The 25,364-nt window shown below is 44.1% G+C and overlaps 1 protein-coding gene across 1 annotated transcript in view; it reads right to left on the reverse strand.

The window, feature by feature from the left end:
- The window catches only part of LOC134358136 (transient receptor potential cation channel subfamily M member 1-like), a 245,739-nt gene that overhangs the window by 144,290 nt on the left and 76,085 nt on the right, over positions 1-25,364 (reverse strand). The window contains exon 6 of the mRNA XM_063070122.1: positions 5,454-5,625. Within this exon, the coding sequence (XP_062926192.1) occupies positions 5,454-5,625 (172 nt within the window). The remainder of the gene's footprint in view (positions 1-5,453; positions 5,626-25,364) is intronic.

The following is a 25,364-nucleotide window of genomic DNA, read 5'->3' on the forward strand; positions in this document are numbered from 1 at the left end:
AGCATACGACATAGGAGCAGAATTTGGCTATTTGGCCTATCCAGTTTGCTCTGCTATTCAATTATTGCTGATCCTTTTTTCTCCTCCTCGGCACCACCTAGCAGCCTTCTCCCTGTAACCTCTGATGCCATGTCCAATCAATCTCTGCCTGGAAGTCTGATGTAGCAGTATTTCAGAGCAGTAAGGGAAATTGTGGGCACGTGGCCAAATGGTTAAGGCACTGGACTAGCTACCTGAAGGTCATGAGTTTGAGCTCCAGCCAAGGGAACGTGTTGTGTCCTTGAGCAAGGCACTTAATCACACATTGCTCTGCGATGACACTGGTGCCAAGCTGTATGGGTCCTAATGCCCTTCCCTTTGACAACATTGGTCTTGTGGAGAGGGGAGACTTGCAGCATGGGCAACTGCTGGTCTTCCATACAACCTTGCCCGGGCCTGTGCCCTGGAGAGTGAAGACTTTCCAGGTGTAGATCCATGGTCTCCCAAGACTAACAAATGCCTTAAAGGGAAATTACAGTGGTATGAGAGAGGAGCTGGCCAAAGTAAATTGGAGGGAGCTGCTGGTAGGGATGACAGCAGAGCAGCAAATGGCATGCGTTCCTGGGACAAATAAGAAAGGTGCAGGACATGTGTATTCAAAAATGAAGAAATACTCAAATGGCAAAATAGTACAACCGTGGCTGGCAAGGGAAGTCAAACCTATTGTAAAAGCAAAAGAAAGGGCATATAACAAAGCAAAAATTAGTGGGAAGATAGAGGATTGGGAAGTTTTAAAAAACCTACAGACAGCAAATAAAAACATCATTAGAAGTGAAAGATGAAATAGCAAAGCTAGCAAATAATATCAAAATGGATAGTAAAAGTTTTTTCAAATATGCTAAAAATAAAAGAGAAGTGAGAGTGGATATAGGGCCGCTAGAAAATGAGGCTGGAGAAATAATAACGGGGTCAAGGAGATGGCTGATGATCTAAAAGAGTATTTTGCATCAGTCTTCATTGTGGAAGGCACTAGCAGTATGTCTCATGTTGTAGTGTGTGAAGGAAGAGAAGTGGGTGAGTTACTATTACAAGAGAGAAGACCGTAAAGTACATAAATCACCCAGACCAGAGGAACTGCACCCTAGGGTTCTGAAAGAGGTAGTGTTAGAGACTGCGGTGGCATTAGAAATGATCTTTCAAAAATCATTGTACTCTGGCATAGTGCCAGAGGACTGGAAAATTGCAAATGTTACTCCACTCTTTAAGAAAGGAGGAAGGCAGCAGAAAGGAAATTACAGACCAGTTAGCCTGACCTCAGTGGTTGGAAGATGTTGGAGTCAATTGTTATGAATGAGGTTTTGCAGTACTTGGTGACACAGGACAAGATCAGACAAAGTCAGCATGGTTTCCTTCAGGGAAAATCCTGCCTGACAAACCTGTTGGAATTCTTTGAGGAGATTACAAGTAGGATAGATAAAGGGGATGTAGTGAATGTTGTATATTTGGACTTAGAGAAGGCCTTTGACAAGGTGCCACACATGAGGTTGCTTACCAAGTCAAGAGTCCGTGATATTACAGGAAATTTACTAATATGGTTACAGCATTGGCTGATTGGTAGGAGGCAGAGGGTGGAAATAAAAGGATCCTTTTCTGGTTGTCTGTCAGTGACTAGTTGTGTTCAGCAGCGGTCAGTGTTGGGACACTTTTTGTACTGTATATCAATGACTTAAATGATGGAATAGATGGCTTTGTTACCAAGGTTGCAGATGATACAAAGACTGGTGGAGGGGCAGGTAGTTTTGAGGAAACAGGTAGAATACAGACGGACTGATTAGGAGAATGAGCAAGAAAGTGGCAAATGAAATACAATGTTGGAAAATGCACGGTCATGCACTTTGGCAGTAGAAATAAACGTGCAGACTATTTCCTAAACATAAAGAAACCACTTAGGTCAGGCTAATTGGCCTATAATTTCTTTCTTTTTCTTTTCAAATCTTTTTATTATTATTATCCAAAATAAACAAGAGTATATCGAAGTAGGCAACACTTACAATGTCTCAAGAAGAAAAAAATTGTTTTAAAGATTGAAAACATTTTGGTGACAAAAAAAGAGGAAAAAACCCTACTAAGCAAGGAGAAGTGAGAAAAAAAACCCATTAGGTGTTCAATCCCGGAGCCATACATCATACAAAAAGCTTCTAAAGATAAACATCAAGCCACCAGTGAGAAAAAAAATGTACCAAAAATTTACAATTAGATTGTGGAGAAAATCTATCAATGAACTCAAATGATAGTAATGAGCAAATGAACCCCATCTTTTCTCAAAATCAAACATAGGTTCAAAAGTTCAACTTCTAATTTTCTCCAAACTAAGACATAGTATCACTTGAGAGAACCATTGTGACAAAGTGGGAGCTGATGTATCCTGCCACTTCAACAAAATGGCTCTCCTAGCTATCAATGTAACAAATGCAATAACATGTTGGTCAGACAAAGAGATAACACGGATATTTTGAGGAATTATTCCAAAAAGCACAGTTAATTTGTTAGGTTGTAAATTAATTTTAGGTGCTTTAGAAATTGTACAAAAAACTGACTTCCAGAACTGTTCTAGTATAGAACAGGACCAAAACATGTGTGTCAGTGTGGCTGTCTCAGTTTTACATCTATCGCAATAACTATCAACATTAGGAAACATTTTAGACAATCTCTCCTTCGACCACTACAATTTCATTTATTCTGCCTCCCTCCTTACTTAAAGAGTGGAGTGACATTTCCAGTATTCCAGTCTTCCGAAACCATTCAAGAATCTAGTGATTCTTGTAAGATGATTACTAATGTCTCTACAATCTCGTCAGCCACCTCTATCAGAACCCTGAGCTGTAGTCCAGCTGGTCCAGGTTAAATATCTACCTTCAAACTTTTCAGCTTCCCAAGCACCATCTCTTTAGTACTAGCAACTACACTCACTTCTGCCCCCGGACACTCCTGAATTTCTAGCACCCTCCTGGTGTCTTCCACAGTGAAAACTGACACAAAATACTTACTAAGTTCATTTGCCATTCTTCGTCCATCGACATTATCCAGTGATCTGATATCCAATCTCACCTCTCTTTTGCTTTTATTTTGTATCTCTGTTATATTATTGGCTTGCTTACCTACATACGGCACAGCTGTAAATCTGCCTAGAGCAGGCCATCCTCAAAAACTGAGTGACCATGCAAGAAGGGGACTAGTGAGGAAGGCCACCAAGAGACCTATGACAACTCTGGAGGAGTTACAAGCTTCAGTGGCTGAGATGGGAGAGACTGTGCATACAACAACTGTTGCCCGGGTGCTTCACCAGTTGCAGCTTTATGGGAGAGTGGCAAAGAGAAAGACACTGTTGAAAAATCTCGCATGAAATCTTGGCTACAGTTTGCCAGAAGGCATATGGGAGACCCTGAAGTCAGCTGGAAGGTTCCATGGTCTGTTGAAACCAAAATTGGCTATCAGATTAAGTGCTATCATCATCAAAAACATACCATCCCTACTGTGAAGCACGGTTTGGTTGCATCATGCTGTGGGGATGCTTCACTGTAGTGGGCCCTGGACAGCTTGTGAAGGTAGAGGGTAAAATGAATGCAGCAAAATACAGGGAAATCCTGGAAGAAAGCCTGATGCAGTCTGCAAGAGAACTGCAACTTATGAGAAGATTTGTTTTTCAGCAAGACAATGGCCCCAAGCATAAAGCCAAAGCTACACAGGAAATGGTTAAAAACAACAAAGTTAACGTCCTGGAGTTGTCAAGTCAGAGTCCAGACCTCAATCCAATTGAGAATTTGTGCCTGGACTTAAAAAAGGCTGTTCACTCACGATCCCCATGCAATCTGACAAAACTTGAGCTGTTTTGTAAAGAAGAATGGGGAAAAATTGCAGTGTCCAGATGTACAAAGCTGGTAGAGTCTATCACACAAACTCAAAGCTGTGATTGCTGCCAAAGGTGCATCTACTGACTTGAAAGGGTGAATACTTATGTAATCAATTATTTTGTGTTTTATATTTGAAATTAATTTAGATCACTTTGTAGAGATCTGTTTTCACTTTGACACAAAGAAGTCTCTTTCCCAGGGCTGAAATGGCTAATACAAGAGGGCACAGTTTTAAGGTGCTTTGAAGTAGGTACAGAGGAGATGTTAGGGGTAAGTATTTTTATGCAGAGTGATGGGTGTGTGGATTGGGCTGCTGGCGACGGTGATGGAGGCGGATACGATGGGGTCTCTTTAAGAGGAAGAGGATCGAGGAAAGAGAACCAGGTCGAGACAACAGAGACTTATGAAGAAGAGGAGTTCGGTGGGTAATACCATTCTGGCTGACCGGAAGTGCACTGAGACCGGTAAATGTAAAGGAGTTGGGTGCTTACTGATCTGATTAACAACAGGTGGTGCAATTCGGGTCATATTACGATGGAGGAACGTGTTTGCAGACTGGATATTGAACTTTTTACTGTTGGACTTCGGCCACATTCCACCGTGATACAACACTTGGCGGCACGGGAGGTCGTTCCTGCCTGTGGCCATCGAACGTGCAGCCCCTCCCGTGGAGGGTCAGACACCCTGAGCCAACAGACTGGTCCTGGACTTATTTTCCATCTGGCATAGTTTGCATTTTGCTGTTTGATTGTTGGTGGTTTTTGTATTGCTATATTTACGCTCTATTCTTGGTTGGTGCGGCTGTAACGATACCAAATTTCCCTCGGGATTAATAAAGTATATCTATCTATCTATCTTTGAAAGAGGCTCCTGGATAGGTACGTGGAGCTTAGAAAAATAGAGGGCCATGGGTAACCCTGGGTAATTTCTAAAGTAAGTACATGTTCGGCACAGCATTGTGGGCTGAAGGGCTTGTACTGTGCTGTAGGTTTTCAATGCTTCTATGTTTTTATGTTGATCGGTGTCCAAAATCCAAATTAAATCCACTATGATTCAATGTTGTAAACCAATAAAACATGAAAACTTCAAGGGGACTTAATAGTTTTGATTGGCACTGCAGCTCCCATTAGTCTATTTTCCCTTACATTTCTTAATGCTACCCACAAAGATTCTACATCTTCCAATCCTCTGTCACCACTTTCAAAGGATTGGTTTTCTGGTACAAAGAACGAGCAGAAGATGAGGGCTAATTGTGTTTACTGCATACAAGTAAAGTATAGTGTTGAAAATAAAAACCTCAAACTGATGATTCAGTAGATTTGCTAACACGAGAATTAAATCCCACCATTGCAGTCAGGTACCACTCTAGCCAAGAATGTGATTGCCCGGCTCAAAAGGAAGGTTGAGCTGCTGACGGCTCAGTGATCCTTTCTCTTCACTGCCTTTTCATATTCCTGGGCACAGGACGAGAAAGGGAAACCCACAGGTCACAGAGTGATGGGGAGTTTGCTGCAGTATAGCCCACACCCTGCCCAGCGCGCTCTGTGCTACAAACTTCCTTACGTGTGTTGATTTTCTGCAGGGAAACATGTTTCTCCAGCTGTCGCCGGAGCCTGACTTCCGCTCCGTACTTGCCCAGCGTACCATTATCAGCCAGGATGAAGTGGGAGTGGGTGCTGCTCAGCACGGTCAGCTTGCTCAGAGGGTTTGACATCGTTTGATAAGGTCTGGTGACCTGGAACAGAAATAAACATCAGTGGCATCTTAGCTGTCAGTGACCAAACCCTGATATGTGAACTATGACCCAACTCACTGTAACCCCTCACCTCTCAGGCAACCTTTAACCCCTACTTTGTGACTGCCATGACTGATCCCCAGTGTCTTGATCTCTTGGTTATCCCAAACAATAAAGATTCCTGACAGCTCTGTGACCATTTTCCACCTGCTCCCCATGAACCCCTGTTCTCAATGATCAGAGCCCAACCAAGTGGCTGGAGTCTGAGACAGTGACCAGTCTCCAGCTCCTGGCTCTGGGTTCTCACGTGATAATTAACTTTCTCTGGGAGCGAGAATTTCACCAACCTTGGAAAGAAGCAGCCACCCCCTCCTACTGGATCAATTGGAGAATTACTTCTTCCTCTCATCCCTGCACTCTGTAAACTGTAAAGCTGATTCTGTCAGACAGCCAACAAATAAGTCATTCCTCCCCTAACCCCAACAGATTCCTCCCACTGTTCATTACCCTCAAGCTGCCCCTCATACCCCATACCCCTACTCCCAACCACCAACCCCACTGCTTGTTATTTCAAGCTCCCCCACACAACCCCCGCCCCCTGCCCAGCTGCTGGTGGTCAGCCCAGGGCCCCTCCTGTTGATCAGTGCATTTGCCTTGCCAAAATGATTTATATACTCCCCTATCCCATCCACATCCTTATCACTCAAGATCCTCAGACATAGCTCACCTCAGTATATAACACAAAATATCTTGAACAGAATAACAGAGCTGAACAGATTGTGGAATATTGGTCACTTGGGTTGACCATTTGGAAGTTTGGTTGATCACCGAGCTTGGTTTATATACTCCTCAGGGGTCGGTTAGATGTCGTGCTCTGGTTGGCTAGTTCAAAACATTGTGAACAGTAGAAGATTCTGATTGACTAGCTTCGAGGGAGTTTCGTCGCTGTCCAGATCCTGAGATTACTGGTGATTCGTTGATTGTTGACCTTGCTGTTTCTCTTTCCTCCATAAGGGTTAATTTCCCAGATCAATGTTGATGTGTTTGTTGATGGGTCCTTCTGTAAAGGACCACACTTCGAGAAATTCTCATTTTTCATTGAGTCAAGACTCTGGCTGTTGTCCTGTTGAAATGGAGTCCTTCTTCCATAAGACATAGGACCAGAATTAGGCCATTCAGCCCATTGAGTCTGCTCTGCCATTCCATCATGGCTGACCCCGGATCCAACTCAACCCCATACACCATATCCATATCCTTGCCATATCCTTTGATGCCCTGACCGATCAGGAAACGATCAATTTCTGCCTTAAGTATACCCACAGATTTGGCCTCCACTGCAGTCTGTGGCAGAATATTCCACAGATTCACTACTCTCTGGTTGCAGACTGTTTCATAGAAACATAGAAACATAGAAACATAGAAAATAGGTGCAGGAGTAGGCCATTCGGCTCTTCCAGCCTGCACCGCCATTTATTATGATCATGGCTGATCATCCAACTCAGAACCCTGCACCAGCCTTCCCTCCATACCCCCGATCCCTTTAGCCACAAGGGCCATATCTAACTCCCTCTTAAATATAGCCAATGAACTGGCCTCAACTGTTTCCTGTGGCAGAGAATTCCACAGATTCACCACTCTCTGTGTGAAGAAGTTTTTCCTAATCTTGGTCCTAAAAGGCTTCCCCCTTATCCTCAATCTGTGACCCCTCGTTCTGGACTTCCCCAACATCGGGAACAATCTTCCTGCATCTAGCCTGTCCAATCCCTTTAGGATTTTATACGTTTCAATCAGATCCCCCCTCAATCTTCTAAATTCCAACGAGTACAAGCCTAGTTCATCCAGTCTTTCTTCATATGAAAGTCCTGCCATCCCAGGAATCAATCTGGTGAACCTTCTTTGTACTCCCTCTATGGCAAGGATGTCTTTCCTCAGATTAGGGGACCAAAACTGCACACAATACTCCAGGTGTGGTCTCACCAAGGCCTTGTACAACTGCAGTAGGACCTCCCTGCTCCTGTACTCGAATCCTCTCGCTATAAATGCCAGCATACCATTCGCCTTTTTCACCGCCTGCTGTACCTGCATGCCCACTTTCAATGACTGGTGTATAATGACACCCAGGTCTCGTTGCACCTCCCCTTTTCCTAATCGGCCACCATTCAGATAATAATCTGTTTTCCTATTTTTGCCACCAAAGTGGATAACTTCACATTTATCCACATTAAATTGCATCTGCCATGAATTTGCCCGCTCACCCAACCTATCCAAGTCACCCTGCATCCTCTTAGCATCCTCCTCACAGCTAACACTGCCGCCCAGCTTCGTGTCATCCGCAAACTTGGAGATGCTGCATTTAATTTCCTCATCCAAGTCATTAATATACATTGTAAACAACTGGGGTCCCAGCACTGAGCCTTGCGGTACCCCACTAGTCACTGCCTGCTATTCTGAAAAGGTCCCGTTTATTCCCACTCTTTGCTTCCTGTCTGCTAACCAATTCCCTATCCACATCAATACCTTACCCCCAATACAGTGTGCTTTAAGTTTGCACACTAATCTCCTGTGTGGGACCTTGTCAAAAGCCTTTTGAAAATCCAAATATACCACATCTACTGGTTCTCCCCTATCCACTCTACTAGTTACATCCTCAAAAAATTCTGTGAGATTCGTCAGACATGATTTTCCTTTCACAAATCCATGCTGACTTTGTCCAATGATTTCACCGCTTTCCAAATGTGCTGTTATCACATCTTTGATAACTGACTCCAGCAGTTTCCCCACCACCGATGTTAGGCTAACCGGTCTATAATTCCCCGGTTTCTCTCTCCCTCCTTTTTTAAAAAGAGGGGTTACATTAGCCACCCTCCAATCCTCAGGAACTAGTCCAGAATCTAACGAGTTTTGAAAAATTATCACTAATGCATCCACTATTTCTTGGGCTACTTCCTTAAGCACTCTGGAATGCAGACCATCTGGCCCTGGGGATTTATCTGCCTTTAATCCCTTCAATTTACCTAACACCACTTCCCTACTAACATGTATTTCGCTCAGTTCCTCCATCTCACTGGATTCTCTGTCCCTTACTATTTCTGGAAGATTATTTATGTCCTCCTTAGTGAAGACAGAACCAAAGTAATTATTCAATTGGTCTGCCATGTCCTTGCTCCCCATAATCAGTTCACCTGTTTCTGTCTGTAGGGGACCTTACAGTCAGTTTTTATGTTCCCTGCCACTTTTCTCTTATAATCTTTTTTCCCCTTCCTAATTAAGCCCTTTGTCCTCCTCTGCTGAACTCTGAATTTCTCCCAGTCCTCAGGTGAGCCACTTTTTCTGGCTAATTTGTATGCTTCTTCTTTGGAATTGATACTATCCCTAATTTCTCTTGTCAGTCACGGGTGCACTACCCTCCTTGATTTATTCTTTTGCCAAACTGGGATGAACAATTGTTGTAGTTCATCCATGCAATCTTTAAATGCTTGCCATTGCATATCCACCGTCAATCCTTTAAGTGTCATTTGCCAGTCTATCTTAGCTAATTCACATCTCATACCTTCAAAGTTACCCCTCTTTAAGTTCAGAACCTTTGTTTCTGAATTAACTATGTCACTCTCCATGTTAATGAAGAATTCCACCATATTATGGTCACTCTTACCCAAGGGGCCTCTCACGACAAGATTGCTAATTAACCCTTCCTCATTGCTCAAAACCCAGTCCAGAATAGCCTGCTCTCTAGTTGGTTCCTCGACATGTTGGTTCAAAAAACCATCCCGCATATATTCCAAGAAATCCTCTTCCTCAGCACCTTTACCAATTTGGTTCACCCAATCTACATGTAGATTGAAGTCACCCATTATAACTGCTGTTCCTTTGTTGCACACATTTCTAATTTCCTGTTTAATACCATCTCTGACCTCACTACTACTGTTAGGTGGCCTGTACACAACTCCCACCAGCGTTTTCTGCCCCTTAGTATTATGCAGCTCTACCCATATCGATTCCACATCTTCCCGGCTTATGTCCTTCCTTTCTATTGCGTTAATCTCATCTTTAACCAGCAACGCCACCCCACCTCCCCTTCCTTCATGTCTATCCCTCCTGAATATTGAATATCCCTGAGCGTTGAGCTCCCATTCTTGGTCACCCTGGAGCCATGTCTCTGTGATCCCAACTATATCATAATCATTAATAACAATCTGCACTTTTAATTCATCCACCTTGTTACGAATGCTCCTTGCATTGACACACAAAGCCTTCAGGCGCTCTTTTACAACTCTCTTAGCCCTAATACAATTATGTTGAAAAGTGGCCCTTTTTGATGCTTGCCCTGGATTTGTCGGCCTGCCACTTTTACTTTTCTTCTTACTACTTTTTGCTTCCACCCTCACTTTACACCCCTCTGTCTCTCTGCACTGGTTCCCATCCCCCTGTTGTGAACTAACCTCCTCTCGCCTAGCCTCTTTAATTTGATTCCCACCCCCCAACCATTCTAGTTTAAAGTCACCTCAGTAGCCCTCACTAATCTCCCTGCGAGGATATTGGTCCCCCTAGGATTCAAGTGTAACCCGTCCTTTTTGTACAGGTCACGCCTGCACCAAAAGAGGTCCCAATGATCCAAAAGCTTGAATCCCTGCCTCCTGCTCCAATCCCTCAGCCACGCATTTATCCTCCACCTCATCGCATTCCTACTCTCACTGTCACGTGGCACAGGCAGTAATCCCGAAATTACTACCTTTGCAGTCCTTTTTCTCAACTCCCTTCCTAGCTCCCTATATTCTCATTTCAGGACCTCTTCCCTTTTCCTACCTATGTCATTGGTACCTATATGTACTACGACCTCTGGCTCCTCACCCTCCCACTTCAGGATATCTTGAACACGATCAGAAATATCCCGGACCCTGGCACCAGGGAGGCAAACTACCATCCGGGTCTCTGGACTGCGTCCACAGAATCGCCTGTCTGACCCCCTTACTATCGAGTCCCCTATCACAACTGCCCTCCTCTTCCTTTCCCTACCCTTCTGAGCTACAGGGCCGGACTCTGTGCCGGAGGCACGGCCACTGTCGCTTCCCCCGGGTAAGCTGTCCCCCCCAACAGTACTCAAACTACTCAAAGTATGACTATGACTATAGGGGGCTTCCGGGAGACAGATAGGCAATTCTGTGGATACAAAAAAGAAACATAGATGATAGTTTGTCTCCCAGGTACTGGGGTCTGAGATGTTTCTGGACACGTCCACAATATCCTGAAAAGGGAGGATGCGCAGGCAGAAGTTGTGGTACATGTTGGTACCAACAATGTAGGTAGAAAAATGGTGGAGGTGCAGAAAACAGAATACAGGGAGTTAGGAAGAAAGCTGAGAAACAGGACTTCAAGGGCAGTAATCTCAGGATTACTGCCTATGCCACTCAACAGTGAGGATAGGGAGGGAACGAGATGGCTGAAGAATTGGAGCAGGGGCAGGGATTCAGATGTCTGGATAATTGGGATCTCTTCTGGGGCAGGTGGGACCTGTACCAAAGGGATTGGTTGCATTTGAATCCGAGGGGGAGCAATATTCTTGCAGGCAGGTTTACTAGAGTTGTTGGGAGTGGTTAAAACTAATATGGCAGGGGGATGGGAACCAGGAAGACAGAGCTGAGGATGAGCCAGCTGGTTTACAAGTAGATGATGGGTGTAACATGAATGTAAGGAAGGACAAGCCAATGACTAGGTACGAATGTAGACAGAGCAAAGAGTTAAATCGTCCACAGAGGCAATATTCAAAAGGGCGATTAATGCAGGACTGAAGATATTGAATTTAAATGTGTATAGCATTTGGAATAAGGTGGACAAATTTGTGGCACAATTAGAGATTGGTCGGTATGACATTGTGGATATCACTGAGTCGTGGCTGAAAGAAGGCCATAGTTGGGAGCTTAACATCGAAGGGTATACTTTGTATCGAAAGGACAGGCAGGAAGGCATAAGCAGTGGTGTGGCTCTGCTGGTAGAGAGATGGAATTACATCTTTAGAAAGAGGTGACATAGGGACAGAGAATGTTGAATCTGTGGGTGGAGTTAAGAAATTGCAAAGGTGTAAAGCCATTATGGGAATCATATATAGGCCTCCAAACAGCAGCCGAGATGTGGGGTTGAGATTGCAAGGGGAGCTGGAAAAGGCATGTAATAAGGGTAATGACACAATTGTAATGGGGGACTTCAATATGCAAGGGGATTGGGAAAATCAGGTTGGTGTTGGATCACAAGAGAGGGAATTTGTTGAATGCCTACAAGATGGCTTTTTAGAGCAGTGTGTGCTTGAGCTACTCAGGGGAAAGGTATTTTAGATTGGGTGTTGTGTCATAACCCAAATCTTATTAGGGAGCTTAATGATAAGGAACCCTTAGGAGACAGTGATCATAATATGATTGAATTTATACTGCAGTTTGAGAGGGAGAAGAACAAGTCACATGTATCTGTATTACAATGAATTAAAGGGAATTACAGAGGCATGAGAGAGGAGCTTGCCCAGGTGGATTGGAGGCGATACTGGCGGCGATGATGGCAGAGCAGAGATCGCTGAAGTTTCTGGGAATAGTTCACAAGGATCAATATGTCCCACAGAAGAAGTAGTTCTCAAATGGCAGGGTTAGGCAACTGTGGCTGACAAAGGAAGTTCAGGACTATGTAAAAGCCAAGGAAAGAGCATTTAAGGCAGCAAATATAAGTGGGAAGTTGGATGATTGGGAAGCTTTTAAAATTCACCAAAAGGTAACCAAAAAAAGCTATAAGAAGGGAAAAGATGAAATATGACGGCAGACTAACTAATAATGTAAAGCAGGATACCAAAATGTTTTTCAGTGATTTAACGAGTAAAGGGTGGGGGGTAAGAGTTGAAATTGGACAACTGGAAAATGATGGTGTTGTTGTAGTAATGGGGGACAAAGAAATGGCAGATGAAGTTAATGGATACTCTGCATCTGTCTTCACTGTGGAAGACACTAGCAGTGTGCCAGAGGTCCGTGAGTGTCAGGGAGCAGGAGTGAGTGCCATTGCTATTACAAAGGAAAAAGTGCGAGGCAAACTCTAAGGTCTTAAGTTGAATAAGTTACTTAGACCAGATGGACTACATACCAGAGTTCTGAGAGAAGCTGGTGAAGAGGTAATGGATGCATTGGTCAAGATCTTTCAAGAATCATTTGATTCTGACATGGTCCTGGAGGACTGGAAGTTTGCAAATGTCACTTTACTCTTTAAGAAGGGAGGAAGGCAAAAGAAGGGAAATTATAGGCCAGATAGTTTAAACTCAGTGTTGGAGAGTGTTGGAGTCTATTATTAAGGTTGAAATTTCAGGGTACTTGGAGACCTAATGATAAAATAAGTCAAAATCAGCAAGGTTTCTGTAAAGGGAAATCCTGCCTGACAAACCTGTTAAAGGTTCTTCGAGGAAGTAACAAGCAGCGTGGGCAAAGGAGAGGCAGTGGATGTCATTTACTTGGATTTTCAGAAGGCATTTGATGAGGTGCCACACATGAGGCTGCTTAACAAAATAAAATTATATGCGGTTACAGGAAAGGTACTGGCATGGCAGACAGATAGGACTCAGCAAGTGGGAATAAAGAGGACCTTTTCTGGTTGGCTGCTGGTGACTAGTGGTGTTCCTCAGGGGGTCAGTATTGGGACCGTTACACTTCACATTGTTTGTCAATGATTAAGATGGTGGAATTGATGGCTTTGTGGCAAAGTTTGCAGATGATACGAAGGTAGGTGGAGGGGTAGGTAGTGCTGAGAAAGCACTGCGATTGCAGCAGGTCTTAGACAAATTGGAAGAATGGGCAAAAAGGTGGCAGATGGAATACAGCGTTGGGAAATGTATGATAATATATTTTGGTAAAAGGAACAATAGTGAAGGGAAGGGAAGATGGCGACGCGACGCAGCTCACAGCGGCCATTCCGGTGGTGATGTCTGTTATTTGTCAAGTAGGGTGCCATGCACAATCCTGATTTGACGGAGACGGACGTGACAGCACGGAGGAACATCTGGTGAAACTTTTGGAATGCCTGCTTCGCTGCTGCTGCTACTGTATGGTAACCGGAATCTCTGGAGGAGAAGGCCCCGAGTCCTCGGCTTTGCTTGTTGCTTGGCGGCCGGGGCGGGGTCAAAGCGCTCGGCAGAGGATGGTGCTTGGAGAGGCTGTGTCGGAGGGGCTGGTCCAGGCTCAAAGTTTTCGGACGGACTCAGAGTCCGCTGCGGTTGGATGCTTCCAATGGTGCTGCATCGGCAAGTTGGCGGCGCTTGGAGGTTCATGGCAGGGAGAGTTCCTCTCTTCTGCCGCCTGCGTGAGATGACGAGTCTATCGGGACTTTGAGACTTATTTTTACCATGCCCCTGGTCTACTCTTTATCAAATTATGGTATTGCTTTGCTCTGTTTTAACTATATGTTATAATTATGTGGTTTTGCCAATTTTAGTCTTGGCTTGTCCTGTGTTTTCTTGTGATATCATTCTGGAGGAATGTTGTATCATTTTTTAATGCATGCATTTCTAAATGACAATAAATGAAGACTGAGTGTCCTCATGAACTATTATCTAAATGGGGAGAAGTTTCAAACATCAGAAGTGCAGAGATACTTAGAAGTCTCCCAGCAGATTAATTTACATGTTGAGTCTGTGTTAAAGAAGGCAAATGCAATGTTGGCATTTATTTCAAGGGGAATGGAATATAAAAACAAGGAGAAAATGCTGAGCCTTTATAAGATACTAGTCAGTACGCACTTATGAGTATTGTCAACAGTTTTGATTCCCTTATCTCACAAATGATGTGTTGTCATTGGAGAGAGTCCAGAGGAGGTTCACAATGATGATTCCAGGAAAGAAGGGGTTAACAGATGAGGAGCATTTGGCAGCTTTGGGCCTGTACTCACCAGAATTTAGAAGAATGCGGTGGGCTGGGGTATCTCATTGAAACCTACCAAATGTTGAAAGGACTAGATAGGGTGGATATGGAGAGGATGATTCCTGTGGTGGGCATATCCAGAACTAGAGGGCACAGGCGCAGAATTGAAGGGCAACCCTTTACAACAGAGGTAAAGAGGAATTTTTTTTAGTAGAGAGAAGTAAATCTGTGGAATGCTCTGCCACAGCTGCAGTGGAGGCCAAATCCATGCGTATATTTAAACCAGAGGTTGATTGTTTCCTGATCAGTCAGGACATCGAAAGATATGGCGAGAAGTCAGGTGTATGGGGTTGAGTGGGATCTGGGATCAGCCACGATGGAATGGTGGAGCAGACTCGATGGGCCGATTCTGCTTCTATGTCTTATGGTCTTACACTAACAATGAATAAATGAATTGTATTGCCATATGTAAAGAACATCTTGGAAATGACAGCAAGATTGCATGACGAAGAAGAGTGAGACCATTTCAACTGGACAACAGCCAGTCTTGACTCAAGCAAGAACAAGAAAAGAACAAAAATTTCTCAAAACATATTTCTCTAAAGAAGGATCCATCTACAAACACATTGACATTGATTATGTATATGAACCCTTATGGAGAAAAGAGAAACAGCAAGGCCAACAATCAATGAATGACCAGTAATCTCAGGATCTGGACAACGAAGCAGACACTTCCAACAGACCTCCCTCAAAGCTAGCCAATCAGAATCTTCTACTTTCACAGTGTTTTGAACTAGCCAACCAGATCACAACGTCTAACCAATATCCATTCGGACCCCAGAGGAGTATCTAAGCCGGCCTTCTGAGGAGACAACACTCTCCACTGTGCACTGATGATGGCTTCTCAATTGGAGCAGAAATGCCTGCAAGCATTTTGCCAAGCTCAGCAACGACAAACATCCAGAGCTGAACAGAGTCAACATGGATTTATGCAAAGGAAATTATGTTACACTAATCTGGTGTTCCAGTACAATAGAAAAGTGGGAGCCAGAGGACATTGGATTTTCAGTTGGCTTACAAAACAGTTCTGCATGCCGTAGTCAACATGGTTACAGATTGTGGATGTGAAGATATAGTGAGAACTGAAAACTGGACAGAAAGCGGAGAGAATAAGATGGATTTCCTCTGTTTGCTAAGCTGTACTGAGTGGGGTATGTCAGCAGACCATGCTTAGGTCCAGCTGTTCACAATCTATATCAACAATTTGGGTGAGGTTACAGCAAGTCATTTTTCCAAACTTCTCTTAATAATATCAGGATTGTGAATACAGAAGACAACATGGAGAGGATTCACTAAACTATGGTAATCAGAGCGAAAGGGCAAGAACATGGCATTTGGAATACAGTCAAATCTGAACACAGTGAGGGTGCTGAACGACAAGCATGACTCTGGTGTGAACATAATGAGCGTGAATTACAAGATGACACTGGTGTGAACATAGTGAGCGCGTTGGACAACAATGTGACACTAGTGTGATCATAGTGAGGGTGTTGGATGGCAATGTGACACTGGTGTGAACATAGTGAGGGTGTTGGATGACAATGTGACACTGGTATTAACATAGTGAGGGTGTTGGTTGACAATGTGACACTGGTGTGAACATAGTGAGGGTGTTGGATGACTATGTGACACTGGTGTGAACATAGTGAAGGTGTTGGATGACAATGTGACACTGGTGTGATCATAGTGAGGGTGTTGGATGACAATGTGACACTGGTGTGAACATAGTGAGGGGTGTTGGATGACAATGTGACACTGGTGTGAACATAGTGAGGGTGTTGGATGACAATGTGACACTAGTGTGATCATAGTGAGGGTGTTGGATGACAATGTGACACTGGTATTAACATAGTGAGGGTGTTGGATGACAATGTGACACTGATGTGAACATAGTGCGGGTGTTGGATGACAATGTGACACTGGTGTGAACAGAGTGAGGGTGTTGGATGACAATGTGACACTGGTGTGAACATAGTGAGGGGGTGTTGGATGACAATGTGACACTGGTGTGATCATAGTGAGGGTGTTGGATGACAATGTGACACTGGTATTAACATAGTAAGGGGGTGTTGGTTGACAATGTGACACTAGTGTGATCATAGTGAGGGTGTTGGATGACAATGTGACACTGGTGTGAACATAGTGAGGGTGTTGGTTGACAACGTGACACTGGTGTTAACATTGTGAGGGTGTTGGTTGACAACGTGACACTGGTGTGAACGTAGTGAGGGGGTGTTGGATGACAATGTGACACTAGTGTGAACATACTGAGGGTGTTGGATGACAATGTGACACTGGTGTGATCATAGTGAGAGTGTTGGATGACAATGTGACACTGGTATTAACATAGTGAGGGTGTTGGATGACAATGTGACACTGGTATTAACATAGTAAGGGGGTGTTGGTTGACAATGTGACACTAGTGTGATCATAGTGAGGGTGTTGGATGACAATGTGACACTGGTGTGAACATAGTGAGGGTGTTGGTTGACAACGTGACACTGGTGTTAACATTGTGAGGGTGTTGGTTGACAACGTGACACTGGTGTGAACGTAGTGAGGGGGTGTTGGATGACAATGTGACACTAGTGTGAACATACTGAGGGTGTTGGATGACAATGTGACACTGGTGTGATCATAGTGAGAGTGTTGGATGACAATGTGACACTGGTGTGAACATAGTGAGGGTGTTGGATGACAATGTGACACTGGTGTGAACATAGTGAGGGTGTTGGATGACAATGTGACACTAGTGTGATCATAGTGAGGGTGTTGGATGACAATGTGACACTGGTGTGAACATAGTGAGGGTGTTGGATGACAATGTGACACTAGTGTGATCATAGTGAGGGTGTTGGTTGACAACGTGACACTGGTGTGATCATAGTGAGGATGTTGGATGACAATGTGACACTGGTGTGAACATAGAGAGGGGGTGTTGGATGACAATGTGACACTGGTGTGATCATAGTGAGGGTGTTGGATGACAATGTGACACTGGTATTAACATAGTGAGAGTGTTGGATGACAATGTGACACTGGTATTAACATAGTGAGAGTGTTGGATGACAATGTGACACTGGTATTAACATAGTGAGGGTGTTGGATGACAATGTGACACTGGTGTGAACATAGTGAGGGTGTTGGATGACAATGTGACACTGGTGTGAACATAGTGAGAGTGTTGGATGACAATGTGACACTGGTGTGAACATAGTGAGAGTGTTGGATGACAATGTGACACTGGTATTAACATAGAGAGGGGGTGTTGGATGACAATGTGACACTGGTATTAACATAGTGAGAGTGTTGGATGACAATGTGACACTGGTATTAACATAGTGAGAGTGTTGGATGACAATGTGACACTGGTATTAACATAGTGAGGGTGTTGGATGACAATGTGACACTGGTGTGAACATAGTGAGGGTGTTGGATGACAATGTGACACTGGTGTGAACATAGTGAGAGTGTTGGATGACAATGTGACACTGGTGTGAACATAGTGAGAGTGTTGGATGACAATGTGACACTGGTATTAACATAGTGAGGGTGTTGGATGACAATGTGACACTGGTATTAACATAGTGAGGGTGTTGGATGACAATGTGACACTGGTGTGAACATAGAGAGGGGGTGTTGGATGACAATGTGACACTGATGTGAACAGAGTGAGGGTGTTGGATGACAATGTGACACTGGTGTGAACATAGTGAGGGGGTGTTGGTTGACAATGTGACACTGGTGTGATCATAGTAAGGGTGTTGGATGACAATGTGACACTGGTATTAACATAGTAAGGGGGTGTTGATTGACAATGTGACACTAGTGTGATCATAGTGAGGGTGTTGGATGACAATGTGACACTGGTGTGAACATAGTGAGGGTGTTGGTTGACAACGTGACACTGGTGTGATCATAGTAAGGGTGTTGGATGACAATGTGACACTAGTGTGATCATAGTGAGGGTGTTGGATGACAATGTGACACTAGTGTGAACATACTGAGGGTGTTGGATGACAATGTGACACTAGTGTGATCATAATAAGGGTGTTGGATGACAATGCGACACTGGTATTAACATAGTGAGAGTGTTGGATGACAATGTGACACTAGTGTGATCATAGTGAGGGTGTTGGATGACAATGTGACACTAGTGTGAACATACTGAGGGTGTTGGATGACAATGTGACACTAGTGTGATCATAATAAGGGTGTTGGATGACAATGTGACACTGGTATTAACATAGTGAGAGTGTTGGATGACAATGTGACACTGGTGTGATCATAGAGAGGGGGTGTTGGATGATAATGTGACACTGGTGTGAACATAGAGAGGGTGTTGGATGACAATGTGACACTGGTGTGAACATAGAGAGGGGGTGTTGGATGACAATGTGACACTGGTGTGATCATAGTGAGGGTGTTGGATGACAATGTGACACTGGTATTAACATAGTGAGAGTGTTGGATGACAATGTGACACTGGTATTAACATAGTGAGGGGGTGTTGGTTGACAATGTGACACTAGTGTGATCATAGTGAGGGTGTTGGATGACAATGTGACATTGGTGTGAACATAGTGAGGGTGTTGGATGACAATGTGACACTGGTGTGAACATAGTGAGGGTGTTGAATGACAATGCGACACTGGTATTAACGTAGTGAGAGTGTTGGATGACAATGTGACACTGGTGTGATCATAGAGAGGGGGTGTTGGATGACAATGTGACACTGGTGTGAACATAGAGAGGGGGTGTTGGATGACAATGTGACACTGGTGTGATCATAGTGAGGGTGTTGGATGACAATGTGACACTGGTGTGATCATAGTGAGGGTGTTGGATGACAATGTGACACTGGTATTAACATAGTGAGAGTGTTGGATGACAATGTGACACTGGTATTAACATAGTGAGGGTGTTGGATGACAATGTGACACTGGTGTGAACATAGTGAGGGTGTTGGATGACAATGTGACACTGGTGTGAACATAGTGAGAGTGTTGGATGACAATGTGACACTAGTGTGATCATAATAAGGGTGTTGGATGACAACGTGACACTGGTGTGAACATAGAGAGGGGGTGTTGGATGACAATGTGACACTGGTGTGAACATAGAGAGGGGGTGTTGGATGACAATGTGACACTGGTGTGATCATAGTGAGGGTGTTGGATGACAATGTGACACTGGTGTGATCATAGTGAGGGTGTTGGATGACAATGTGACACTGGTATTAACATAGTGAGAGTGTTGGATGACAATGTGACACTGGTATTAACATAGTGAGAGTGTTGGATGACAATATGACACTGGTATTAACATAGTGAGGGTGTTGGATGACAATGTGACACTGGTGTGAACATAGTGAGGGTGTTGGATGACAATGTGACACTGGTGTGAACATAGAGAGGGGGTGTTGGATGACAATGTGACACTGGTGTGAACATAGAGAGGGGGTGTTGGATGACAATGTGACACTGGTGTGATCATAGTGAGGGTGTTGGATGACAATGTGACACTGGTGTGATCATAGTGAGGGTGTTGGATGACAATGTGACACTGGTATTAACATAGTGAGAGTGTTGGATGACAATGTGACACTGGTATTAACATAGTGAGAGTGTTGGATGACAATGTGACACTGGTATTAACATAGTGAGGGTGTTGGATGACAATGTGACACTGGTGTGAACATAGTGAGGGTGTTGGATGACAATGTGACACTGGTGTGAACATAGTGAGAGTGTTGGATGACAATGTGACACTGGTGTGAACATAGTGAGAGTGTTGGATGACAATGTGACACTGGTGTGAACATAGAGAGGGGGTGTTGGATGACAATGTGACACTGGTGTGATCATAGTGAGGGTGTTGGATGACAATGTGACACTGGTGTGATCATAGTGAGGGTGTTGGATGACAATGTGACACTGGTATTAACATAGTGAGAGTGTTGGATGACAATGTGACACTGGTATTAACATAGTGAGAGTGTTGGATGACAATGTGACACTGGTATTAACATAGTGAGGGTATTGGATGACAATGTGACACTGGTATTAACGTAGTGAGAGTGTTGGATGACAATGTGACACTGGTGTGATCATAGAGAGGGGGTGTTGGATGACAATGTGACACTGGTGTGAACATAGTGAGGGTGTTGGATGACAATGTGACACTGGTGTGAACATAGTGAGGGGGTGCTGGATGACAATGTGACACTGGTGTGATCATAGTGAGGGTGTTGGATGACAATGTGACACTGGTGTGAACATAGTGAGGGTGTTGGATGACAATGTGACACTGGTGTGAACATAGTGAGGGGGTGTTGGATGACAATGTGACACTGGTGTGAACATAGTGAGGGGTGTTGGATGACAATGTGACACTGGTGTGAACATAGTGAGGGTGTTGGATGACAATGTGACACTGGTGTGAACATAGTGAGGGTGTTGGATGACAATGTGACACTGGTGTGAACATAGTGAGGGTGTTGGATGACAATGTGACACTGGTGTGAACATAGTGAGGGTGTTGGATGACAATGTGACACTGGTGTGAACATAGTGAGGGTGTTGGATGACAATGTGACACTGGTGTGAACATAGAGAGGGGGTGTTGGATGACAATGTGACACTGGTGTGAACATAGTGAGGGTGTTGGATGACAATGTGACACTGGTGTGAACATAGTGAGGGTGTTGGATGAAATGTGTGACACAGGAGTGAACATTGTGACGACAAATGTAAATGTAGTGAGGGTGATGGAAGACAATTGTGACCCTGGCGTGAAAATATTCAGGGTATTAGATGACAAGGATTATGCTGGGTTACATTAGCCCATCTTAAGTGAAGCTAACGCTCACCTTTTCGATTTCCTCTTTTTTAAAATCAAATGGCCTCATGCCTTATTGTGTTACAAGTCATAAAAAAATACTGATTCTACTTACCATCTACAACCATCCTGACTTTTGAGGGCAAGCTAATTCTGAATCCACCTCTTGTTTCCCTGTACGCCATGCCTCCTGACTTTTTGGGTGAGCCTTCCACGGGGAACCTTGTCAAACATGTTACTAAACACCACATTCACCACTCTACCTTCATTGAACTGTTTTGTTATTTCCTCAAAAAAAAGTGAATTAGGCTTGTGACACAAGACCTGCCCTCCCCAAAGCCATGCTGACTGTCCATAATAAGACTATGTTTCTTCAAATGCTCATAAATCTTATCCCTAAGAATCCTCTTATTAGTTTGCCTGCTTCTAACACAATGAGTAACTGTGGAGGCCAAGTCTTTGGGTGTATTTAAGGCATAGGTAGATAGGTTCTTGATTAGCCTGGGCATCAAAGGGTATGGGGTGAAGGCAGGGGAGTGGGGATGACTGGAAGAATTGGATCAGCCCATGATTGAATGGCAGAGCAGACTCAATGGGCCAAATGGCCTACTTCTGCTCTTATATCTTATGGTCTATAATTCCCAAATTTTTCCTTATCACCTTGTTCTCGTCACACAGCACAAGAACAAGGCTCTTCAGCATGACCTGTCCAAGCTAAGATTTCCATCTAAGCTCATCCCATTTGCCTGCGATCGACCCATATGTTTCTAAACCTTTCCTATCCAGGTATCAGTTCAAGTATCTTCTAAATGTTGTTAATGTACCTGCCTGAACCACTTCCTCAGGCAGCTTATACCATACACTGACCACTCCCTCGATGAAAGTTTCCCCTCAGGTTTATAAAAAATTTCACAATGTGACTTATCTGCTTTAGTTCTTGATTCCCCAACCCTGGGGAAAGACCAAGCACATTCACCCTCTCTCTGACCCTCATTATTTTAGACATTTCTATAAGATCACCCTCAGTCTCCTACACGCCATTGAAAAGAGGCCCAACCTGCTCAATTTCTCTCCAGTATTCAGCCCCTTGAGCCCTGGCAACATCTTCATAAAGTTGCTCTGTGCTCTTTCCAGCTTAATGGCATAATTCCAATAGCAGTGTTACCAAATTTGAACATGATATTCCAAAAGTGGCTTCACCAATGCCTCACTTCTATAGTCATCACAACACTGTCAATGCCATTACACCTCATTCAAACCAGAGGTACACAGAAATGTCTTCTCTCAGAGGGTGGTGAATCTGTGGAATTCTCTGCACCCCCAAAGGTGGTGGAGTCCAGATCATTGGATAGTTTAAGATGTAGATGGATAAATATTTGAAAGATGAAGAAACTGAGATTTGTAGGGAATTGGCACAGAAAGGAGTTGCAGCCAACATTGATTACATTGAATGGTGGGGGAGGCCTATTCCTCATAGTTCCCTGCCATACCGTTTTCAGCTCCTCCTGACCCTTCGCCCGCCCATCCTTCTATGCAGGGGTGTTTGCTCCAACCACACAGGCTGAGCAGGTCATTTTCTGAGGGCGTTGGATGTACTCTGCTGGGGAATTAGTTGAACAAGAAGAAGTACAGGATAAAGACTGCGCTGAAATGGAATCAGTACAGCCCACACCACTTTCAAGCTCCTCTAAATGTGGTGTGAGATGTGGTGGGGTGGGAGAGAGGGTCAAGTGAGGGAGAAGACACAATCTTCTGGTGCTGCAGTATATTGGCCTTCATATGGGATGGCTCAGCTGATACAGGAGAATAAGGAGATGATGGACAAGAACTATAGAGAGGTAGTTATCTATCTGTAAGTTGCACGAGGCAAGAGCCTGGGTGACTGGGAAAAGAAGTGGGCAGCTAGTGCAGTGTACCCGTGGTCATTCCCCTAAGTCTCCACTTTGGATACTGTACAGAGGGACGACCTACCAGGGAGGGGGTGCACAGCGACTAGGTTCCTGGCATTGAGTCTGGTGCTGTGGCTCGGAAGAGGAGAGGGGGAAGAGGAGTGCAATAGTGATAGAGGATTCTATAGTTGGAGGAGTAGACACTAGATCCTGTGAACATGAAAGAGACACCCACTGGCACGTTGCCTCACAGGAGGTAGGGTCAAGGACATCTTGGATCGGGTCCACAGCATTCTTAAGTGAGAGGGTGAGTAGCCAGAAGGCTTGAAACATATTGGCCCCAATCACATGGGTAAGAAAAGGGAAGAGGTCCTGAAGGGAGAATTTAGGGAGTTAGGTAGAAAGCTGAAAAACAGAATCTCCAGGATAGTAATCTCTGGATTGGTGCCTGTGCCACAGGCCAGTGAGGGTAAGAATAGGACGATTTGGTAGATGAATGTGTGGTTGAGGAACTGGTGCAGGAGCAGGGCTTTAGATTTTTGGATCATTGAGTTCTCTTCTAGGGAAATTATGCCCTGTACAAAAGGGATGGGTCACACCTGAACCCGAAGGGGACCAATATCTTTCTGGGCAGGTTTGCTAGAACTGTTGGGGAGGGTTGAAACTAATTTGGCAAGAGGATAGGAATTGAAGAGATAGGGCTGATGATGGGGTGGTTGGTATACAATTAGATGCACTGTGCAGTAAGACTTCAGGAAGGACAAGCAGATGATAGGGCAAAATTTCAGTCAGTGGAATGACTTGTGGTGTAACAGGAGGACACAATGAAAAAGGGTGATGAATACAGGTGTGAGGGTGATAAATATGAATGCTTGCAGTATACAGAATAAGATAGAGACTGGCGGGTATGATGAGTGGTATTGTGTCCTGGCTGAAAGAAGATTATAGTTGGGAGTTTATCATCCAAGGATACACATTATATTAAAAGGACAGGTAGGTAGGCAGAGGGGTTCGCATGACTGTTGGTTAAAAAAAAAATGAAATCAAATCCTTTAGACAGAGGTGACATAGGATCGGAAGATGTAGAATCCTTGTGGGCAGAGTTAAGAGATTGCGAGGTAAAAAGATCTTGATGGAAGTTATATACCCGCCTCCAAATAGTAAGCAGGATGTGGGCTATAAATTACAATGGGAGGCAGAAAAAGCATGTCAACAGGGCAATATTACAAGTCATGGGAGATTTCATACAGTCTGGGAAAATCAGGTAAGTGCCGGATGACCAGAGAGGATTTGTAGAATGCCTACAAGATGGCTTTTTAGAACAGCTTGTGGTTGAGCCCACCAGGGGAGAGACTGTTCCAGATTGGGTATTATAATTCGGGAGCTTAAGATAAAGGAACTTTTAAGCAGACATTGATAAATTCTTGATTACTGGGATAAGGCAGGAGATTTGGGCTGAGAGGGAAAATGTATAAATTATGATGAAATGACAAAGCAGACACGATGGGCCAAAAGGCCTAATTTTGCTCCTATGTCTTATGCTGTTAGGGAACCCTTAAGAGGCAGTGATCATAATACAATAGAATTCACCCTGCAGTTTGAGAGGGAGAAGCTAAAGTCAAATGTATTACTTATACAGTGGAGTAAAGGGAATTACAGATACACGAGAGAGGAGCTGGCCAAAGTCGACTGGTAGGGATGACGGCGGAACTGACTGACTGGAGTTTCTGGGAGCAATTCAGAAGGCGCAGAATAGATACATCCCAAAGAAGGAGTATTCCAAAGACAGGATGACACAACTGTCACTGACAAAGGAAGTCAAAGCCAAGATAAGAGCAAAAGAGAGGGCATAAAACACAGCAAAAATTAATACTATATTCTGCCATCATATTTGACCTACCAAAATGAACAACCTCACACTTATCTGGGTTGAACTCCATCTGCCACTTCTCAGCCCATTTTGCATCATATCAATATTCCGCTGTAACCTCCGACAGCCCTCCACACTATCCAAAACACCCCCAAACTTTGTGTCATCAGCAAATTTACTAACCCATCCCTTCACTTCCTCATC

This window comes from Mobula hypostoma, chromosome 18 (assembly GCF_963921235.1).
Source record: "Mobula hypostoma chromosome 18, sMobHyp1.1, whole genome shotgun sequence".
NCBI classification, from domain to species: Eukaryota; Metazoa; Chordata; class Chondrichthyes; order Myliobatiformes; family Myliobatidae; genus Mobula; species Mobula hypostoma.